Source organism: Chrysochloris asiatica, unplaced genomic scaffold (genome assembly GCF_000296735.1).
Source record: "Chrysochloris asiatica unplaced genomic scaffold, ChrAsi1.0 scaffold00024, whole genome shotgun sequence".
In the NCBI taxonomy this organism is placed as follows: Eukaryota; Metazoa; Chordata; class Mammalia; order Afrosoricida; family Chrysochloridae; genus Chrysochloris; species Chrysochloris asiatica.
The window spans coordinates 3289608-3298819 of record NW_006408542.1 but is presented as its reverse complement, the minus strand read 5'-3'; the positions used below and the strand labels follow the sequence as shown (position 1 = coordinate 3298819).

The following is a 9212-nucleotide window of genomic DNA, read 5'->3' as shown; positions in this document are numbered from 1 at the left end:
TGACTGCAAAATCAATCACTCCCCTCCTTTTGCTGTAAAACATCTACCTTTACGTTTCCAACCCTCACAATCAGTCCTGATAACAATTACTCACTATTGTATCACAAGAGACCTATCTGCATCTTCTTTCATCAGCCCTGCCCAGACAGATTGGCTACTACTCAGTGGAGATTCTACCTTCCTCCTCTCCCTCTGGATCTAGACTCCCTCTTGAAAGCTTGTAAGCCAGTCACTTCTTGCCTTTGTAGCCTCCTCCCACCCCCATCCCCATTTTGAGTAGCCATTGTCCAAGTTGCCCGTCCCTATTTACTCTGTGTATAAAAAATTTTTGTTCTTTGCTATCAACTCTATTTCTACAGAAACAAACCCTACCTTTCTACTTTGCTAGTGTATAAGATACTAATCTAATTAACTTTGGCTCACAATAAAAGGGAAAAAAATCATGATCGTTTTGCAAATTATCCAATAGATTAAATTTATATGCTCTAACAGCACATGGTCATTGGATTCTTTTGTTAGTAATCTGAAATCGTTTTTGGCTTAACTAATTGAATACTTGCTAGGTGATACTGTAATTTCCTGTTTTGTTACTTTTTTGCTTTATTTTTTATGATCACTTGGCATACTTTTTTAGTCGTTTGACACTGATGGATGTTGTTAGGTGCCGTCTAAGTCAGATCCAACTTACAGGACCTTTTGTACAACAGAAGAAAACATTGCCTGATCTGTGCCATCTTCGTAACTGGTGTTATACTTCAGCCATTGCTGCTGCCACTGTGCTAATCCATCTCATTGAGAGTCATCCTCTTTGCTGGCCCTCCACTTCGTAAGCATGCTGGACTCCCATGAAATAGCATTTGTAGATGATAGTGGTGAATCTCAAATACAGTGATTTCTGTAACTCAGAGTTACAAGATTGCCCTCACTTCACACACCAACTTCAAGCTTAGGAGTACCCTCACTTCTGAGTAGCTAGCTCCAAATTTGGAGTTTCCCATTGCCTTCTCAGGTTTGATAATATGCTGGAATGACTCTCAGGAAAGTGCTATGCTTATGACTGTTGTTTTATTATAGGAAAAGGGTACATATCAGAACTAGTCAAAGGAAGTGACACATAGGTGAGGGCCAGGACTTCTAAGAAGCTTCTGTTTCCTCTCCCTGTAGAGGCAGGATGTGTCACTCTCCCAGCACATTGATGTGTGACCTTAAAAAGAATATTGCCAACCAAGGAAGCTTTCCCAAGCTTTGGTGTCTAGAGTTTTCACTGGGGTTTCATTATGTAGGCATGATAAAATAAATCATTGGTCATCTTATTGAACTCAATCTCTAGTCCCCTTCCCCTCCCTGAAGCTTGGGCTTATGTATCAAGTAACTTAGAGCTTCAGCTCTCTAATCACATGGTTGGTTTGTCAAGCATGGTCAACCTCCATTCTGAGTCTTTTCAACATAAATTACCAAGGGACCTACCATGAGTCACATTGCTAATGTAAACTGTTAGATGTGGTTCTAGAGGCCCCTCATGAATAATAAAGATACTCCAATCACTCGTGAAATTCCGTGGAGTTAGAGACTTCATCCCAGGAATCTAGGGACAAAGGCCAGTCAGATTTTTTATTACACATCAAGAAGTACAGGTATTGATAGAAATTTTATTACAGAACTTCATGGGGGATATTTAATGGCAGGATAAATTGGAAACAAGTTAACCTCTTAGTGAAAAATAGGTAGTGCTTTTCACATCGTAGGGTGTCACTGGTTAATGTGCTAGGTTGCTAACTAATGTTTAGCAGTTCAAGTCCACCAGTGATGCTATGCTATGGAAGAAAAGACTAGTTGTTTATTTCTAAAATATCAGTCATTGAAAATCCTGTGAAGTGCTGTTCTACTCTTATACACAAAGGGTTGGCATGAGTCAGAGTTAACTTAATGGCAACTGAATTCTTTTTTTCATACCTTGAAACATCGACTTAAAAGGATACAGATGGGGAGGTAGGGAGAAAAATGTAAAAATATCTCACTTGGGAATATTTTGAGATGGCTAAATTATAGATTTAACCTTGCCAATCCAGTGGCCAGTGCCACTCTCTCCTGTGCATCCTCTGTTCTGCCTCAGATGGGCACCTGACATAGCACCCCTGCGTCTGGAGGTGCGTGAACCCTGCTTGAACTATGCTCCACAAACAGTGAACAGAAAACTAACTATCTCACACTTCTGGTCACTACCACTTCCATCAGGAGACAGGTGATAAGTGCCATAGATAGAACATGCCAATATGGAATCACCAATTAAATATAAATATTACACCACAGTGTCTTGAAGAAAACAGACAATTTCAGCTTACACAGAGAACAAGACAGAGTACCACAAACAAGTGTAGAAAATACAGAGTTAGAAAATATACTACCAGAAATGGTATGAGAATTTACTGATAAGGAATTTAAAAGAATGATAATTAGGCAACTTCATCAGATTCAGAGGATGATCAAGAAAACTGCAGAGGAAAACATAAACAAAACTATGGAAAAACTAAGTAAGCAAACTGACAAAATAATTGGGGGGGGGGAGGGAACCTCATAAAAACCTCCTTTGAAGTTAGAAGATTAACGTTAATACTTCAGAAATAGATAATACACTGGATACAATGGAATCAATGGAAAGCCAGGCTACTGAGCTTGAATAAAACTTCAGTATTCATCTGCTAGAGGAACAATCGCAAAATATATTTTTTAAATCCAAAGAAAGCCTAAGATTTACCTCAGACACTATCAAGAACAATAGCTTAACGTTGTGATGGGAATTCCAGAACAGGAAAAGACAAAACCCAGAGAGAATATTGCCTTAAGAGTTGTTGGAAAAAGTTTGCTTGGCATTGTAAAAGATGAGAAGATAACCATTCAAGAAGTTGAATGAATTTCAAACAGGATAGACCCCAAAAGAAAATCACCAAGCCATGATCTTCAAACCCGAAGACAAGCAAAGAATCTTGAGAGTACTTCAGGCAAAATGTAAAGTTACTACAAAGGAAAACTAGTGTAAGACTAAGCTCTGATTTCTCAGCAGAAACCATGCAGGCAAGAAGAAAATGGAATGACATATATAAAACTCTGAAAGAAAAGAATTGCCAACAAAGAATCATATGTCCAGCAAAACTATCCATCAAATATAATGGTTAAATTAGGTCATTTGCAGGTAAACAGAAATTAAAAGAATTTTTGAAAACACTTTGCAAAAATATTAAAGGGAATTCTTTGGACAGAGAACCAAGAGCAGACAACAACTTGAGACTTAACATACATGACAATTTCACCTAGTCTCAACCCAGACATGTTGTTGTTGTTAAGTGCCATTGAGTTGGTTCTAACCCATAGTGACCCTGTATAGGGTTTCCAAGGAACGGTTGGTGAGTTTGAACCGCTGACCTTTCAGTTCAAACCAACCTTTCTGTCCCGTGCTTATCCTACAGCACCAAACTAGGAACTCAAACATAGCAGTATTCAAAATAAAACAGACCTTTAAGACTGATAATAAAGAACAAGAGATAAAATTTGCAATAACAACAGGAAGCTATAAAGCAAAAGAGAGAGAATAATGTAATTATAGACTTCTTAATGAAGAGAGAATAAAATAGATTTCAAAAAAAACTAGAAACAAACCCAGTTGCAACTGTAAAATCTAGACCAAGCCTTACTCTTAGCTCTAGTCCAACCCTTACCCCTAACACTAACCCAAGTCCTAACCATAACCCTAACACTAAATGAAAGACTAGGCATAGTCTAGACTTAGCCATAGTCCCAACCCCCCTCATTCCTTCTTGTTGTTGTTAGTGCCACCAAGTCGGTTCCAATTCATAGCATCCCTGTATAGTGTTTCTAAGGATCAGGTGGTAAGCTTGAACCACCAACCTTATGGTCTAGTTTTATTATCCCACAGCCCCACCCCCCAAAAATATTGTTATGGGTGACATGATGGGAGTAGTTGAGGCAAGTAAATACAGGAGACTTCAGAAAGTTTGTGGAAAATTTCCATTATGTTTTCATTCCATTTTCCACCAACTATCTGAAGCCACTCATACAGTAAGTCTTGTGGGAATAGAAGAGAGAACTAGAAATAACCACTGGGAGGAGCAATATTTGAGGGTGGAGGAAAAAAACCAAAAATAGAAGAAGAACAAACAAAGCAATACTTAAAGAATAAAGAAAGGAGAGTAGTTAATTTGGAAGCAAATTAAAGAAAAAGGAAGTGCAACAGTGTCAGATATCAGATTCCAAGAAAGTTGTTTAATGCCAACTGTCAGGTGGATTTGCCAGTTGGGAGCTAAAACATTTAATTCAATTCTTTATACTAGAAATTATATTTCTCGTGCCTTACTGGTAGTGATTATTATTATTTTTTTACTTCGAACATTTAAATTAGCATGACTAGTGTAATGATCCCTTTTGTATCCGTCATCTGGCTTTAATAGTTAACAGAAATTGTCTTATTTCGTCTTGACTGGTTTTAAAGAACATTCCAAACATCTTGGTTTTTCACTTATAAACACTTGAAGTAAGGATTATGGTTTGAATTATACTATATTATAAATTTTTTAAAGTGGCCTACCATAAGATCCAAAATTTAGCAAAACTTGAGTGAATCATTAACATTACGGAAGGATTGCTGACCTTGCAATAGATTTATCAAACCATTCTTTATAGCATGACAGAATTCACAAAATAAAAATAATTATTTTTAGAGTACCTGATGTATAATCGAAGCTATACTCAGGAACTTTATACTGAGGAACTGCAAATACTACATAAAATAAAATTCTGAATCTTTTCTCCCAGGTTTTTCCATTTCTCTTCCACCTACTTCCACATTCATCTACCTTATTATAATAGCTTAATTGTCTGCGGTATTTATTGTATTATAATTCAGATACTAAGTATAGTTAATTTCTCTGACCCACTGTGTCAAATGATTCATCTTTTCTGATGTTCTTTTAGACAGAAATGCCCTCACCATCAACCCATTAGTCTGATTGGAAAATTCTTGCTGGTGTTTTGAAGCTTAGCTAAAATCTCAGGTGTCATTACCTTTGGCAGAATAGATAGTCCCTTATCTGACTTCGCAATAATACTTGATATGATAACTCTGAGAACTCTTATCACAGTATGCTATGGTTATTTGTTTACATTTCTGTCTCATAGGCATCCTCTTGCCACTGCCCTTAACTGCACATTTTGGGTTATTCAAGTACTGGTGAATTATAGGAATTTAGTTCATTGAATTGAATCAAATACTTTTTATCATTTACACTTTAAAATGTGATGGGAATGCTATATTATATTCCTAACACATTAGATATAATAGACTTTGAAACAAAATTTGAATGAGATTTATTTAGTATATTGTGTAAATTTTAGGCCAGTTGAGAGGCCTGACTCTGTATCAGAGTAGTTAAATATGGGATCTCCTTGTTGACTTTGCAGTCAGAATTAGGAAAAGAATAAAGAACAAGAAAAAGTTGGCAACACACAGAGCTGAAGTGATGACACAGTGGGAAACAATATGAATGAGAAGGAATTCTAGTATGTTGGCTTCAAAAGGAATGCTTTAGTAGGATTCTGCAAAATAAACATTTTCCAGTGAATTAAAAAATTCTCTAAAGAGACCCTGATTTTAGGGAACACAACTTACAATAAACACAGCAGTTCTTTACATATTTTGTCTTAGTTTAATTTCTTATGCGAACTCCTGATGTGGCATGGTAGGATAAGCACTGGATGGCTAACTACAAAGCCATCCAAACCCACCAGCTGCTGCTCAGAAACCGTAAACAGGGTTGCTGTGAGTCAGAACCGACTCCATGGCATTTAACAACAGCAGTTTCTTAAGAAATATTATTTTGTAGTGTATCATTTTTGTTATTTATTATATAGAATATTTTATATTCCCCTTTTTGCTAGCTCTGTTGCAATTTTTCCTAATACCACTAGAATGCACTATAGTGCAGTATTTTGTGTTTGCAAATGTTTTTCTTTTATATATGTAAAAAAATCTATATAAATTAACCCCATAAAATTTTATTGCTGTCATTTTTCAAGAAATAAGTTAGTATAATCTGCCCTTAATTTGGTTGCTTTCAATTATTATTTATCTTTTAGGGAATATTATTACTTTGTGCTATAGTAGATGAAATATGTTTATGGAAAATATGAAGATTGAACATTATATTAAGAACCTTGTTTACTTTCTGGTGGCTTTAAACCAAATTAATGACTAAATGTTGCCCTCTGATAATCAACATTATCATAAATACAGTGAAATAATAGCCTAGGAAATGTTTATTCTGGTATTGAAATCTTTATGAATAAGACAGATGTTGGGAGTAAAGAAAAAGATGTTCTAGATAATTTAGACCATAGATATTTACTAAAAACCAATTTATACATATAAGCTAAATTAACAAAACAATAAAAAGAAAGTCTCCCATCTGCCACAGTTCATTAAGTTCTTGCCTCAAAGGAAGCTATATTAACTGGTATCATGTATCCTTCCAGAAATATCCTATGAATATGTATTTATATAGATCATTTTAAAATAATTATTATTACTATTAGTGTGCTAATACAGAAACTTCCACATTTACAATTCAGTAGCATTGATTACATTTATGCCACCGTTATTGCTAACCTTTTCCAAAATATTATACTACCATTACTATAAGTTCAGTACCCTCCACAGAAAAATTCCCTCTTTCCTCTTTCTTCCTAACCCTGGTAACTAGTAATCTTGATTTCTATATATTTGCTTATTTCATACAGTATTTGTCCATTTGCAGCTGACTTTAATTTGCTCTACATGTTTTCAGGGTTCCAGTTTGTAGCGTGTATCAGAATTTTATTTCTCTTTACAATTGCATAAGATTCCACTGTATACATACAGGTATATAGATTCCTTCATAGGAACACAAATGGAGGATTATTGTAAATACCTTTTTGTACTTTGCCATTTTGCTTAAGTTTACAGATCATTTCATAGTAGCTTGTGAACATTCTTTTCCCTCTATAATTCTTTTTCCTCTTTATTGGTTCTTGAATCACCAGCTGCCTCTTGAAAACCCTGTATAGGGTTGCTTTGAGTTAGAATCAACTCTATGGCACAACAGAGTACAGTTATTATTTCAGAATATTTCAAATGTATATAAAAGTTAGAAAGACTAATATAAAAACACGCATACCCCCACTACTTCCCTTAAAACATAGGACAGGACATCAGCTACTTAGAATGTTTATTTCCCTTACTCACTCTCATTGCCATTAGGTCAGTTCTGACTCACAGTGACCCTATGTAGTGTCTCTGAGGCTATAAATCTTTATAGAAGTAGAAGGCTCTTCTTTATCTCATGGAGTGGCAGGTGGAATAGAACTGATGACTGTGTGGTTAGCTGTCCAGGGCCACCAGAGCTCCATATATCTTTAAAAGTTTTCTTAAATTTCATTTTTCAGGTGCTACTGCAACATAATTATTAGAAAGAATTTTATGAAGTCTTCAGGGTTTTAAATATTTGAGCAAATAGTTCTTATTTAAAAAAATAATTTTCTTAAATTATACAAAATTTGTGGTAAATATTCAATTAGATTTTTATAAAGAAAAAAGAAACTTTCAAACTTGGCTATGTTCCTCTTTATTACTTTGGTTTTTCAAATTGTTGTTCATATCATCATTAGTACTATCTAGGTCTTATCTCTTTGAATATTTGTTTTTACCTTACTTGCTTTTGAGATTCTAGTCTGACTCTTTTAGAACCTATAGGACAGAGTAGAACAGCTCCTTAGAGTTTCTGAGACTGCAAATCTTCATGGAAGCTCACTGCCATAGCTTTCTGCATTGAGGTGGTTGGTGGGTTCTAACTGCCAAGCTTTGGGTTAGCAGCTCAGTGCTTAGGTAGTGTACCACCAGGGTTCTTAATATTTTTTAAAAGTGGCCTTTAATGTTTGGGGGAAAGTAAATAGATCAAAATATATATTTACACTGAAGAAAAATGACCCTATGTAGCCAGCCTTTTAATTTCAATGCAATCTGAATTATTTCTGGTTCCAGATAGATAAGTCTGACATAGTTAAGTTATATAGAAATAATAATATCTTGTTAACTTTAAAAGAAGATAGACAGTATCCACAGTTCTTTTTGAGAAAAAGACAAAGGCTGTATCTGGACTAGTTAAAAAATCTTATTCAACATTTTTTATTTGGGCTGTTTTATTTTTTTGCCTCCTTGGTTAATTTATTATTATACCTACTTGTTGAATCATAATGACCCGACAGGACACGAGATATTATAGGTGATTTTCCCTTTTAAAAATGTGTTTTGAGAAAGGATAGCCTTTTACAAGTTTATTTCACAATCCAAACCCTTTCTATTAGTATAGTTCTGTTATGGCAATCACCAAGAATACTGCAAAAACTAGAATGTCATGTGGTTGATCATTAATTGCGTAAAGAAAGCTTATGATTTCCAATGTTATTCTTCTGTTTGGTATAATGACACTTGATGATATAACCAAAATTAAAAATAAGAGACAAGTATTTTTATTTTGTGACTCTGACACATTAGAAGACCTGAATCTTTTGAAAGTTCCGGGAATAGTTATTTACCCAGGATTGCGGCCTACTGAAGAGTACCCTAGTTACATACCTTAAAGTTCATTTAAATATGTTTTACAATGGTTTGTATTTTTCTCATTTTTTTGTTAGAGCCAAATACCACAAGTTGAAATATGGGACAGAATTGAATCAGGGAGATATGAAGCCTCCAAGCTATGATTCTGGTAAGCTTAAAGTTAATATCTAATTATTTCCTTTTTCTTTCTGAACTGGTTATCTTTTGGTGCTAACCATTTATAGTGTCATTTTCCTCCACCTCCTTTCTTTTAGTTTCTTATTTTCTGCCATTGTTCTACACATATTCAGTGGATCAGAACTCTTCAAGTAGCATTCACCAAAATGCTGTGTGTTAGCTGGGACTCCCTGGTATTGATGGGAAATTTGAGATGTGAAGTACAAAGTACATCACACCATATAAGTCATTAGAGTAAGAGTGGAAACTATGGAGATGAGACATTTAAAAATCCCAATCCCTTAAACCTAATTCCTTTATTTCAAATGCAAAACTATTGAACTTCCATATCTGCAGCAGGTTCTGGTACCAGACGCAATGTTTTAAAAAA

General features: G+C 35.0%; 1 protein-coding gene across 1 annotated transcript in view; it reads left to right on the top strand.

Moving 5' to 3' along the window:
* The window catches only part of STRN (striatin, calmodulin binding protein), a 157337-nt gene that overhangs the window by 69173 nt on the left and 78952 nt on the right, over nucleotides 1-9212 (top strand). Inside the window, exon 3 of the mRNA XM_006839359.1 lies at nucleotides 8740-8813. Within this exon, the coding sequence (XP_006839422.1) occupies nucleotides 8740-8813 (74 nt within the window). The remainder of the gene's footprint in view (nucleotides 1-8739; nucleotides 8814-9212) is intronic.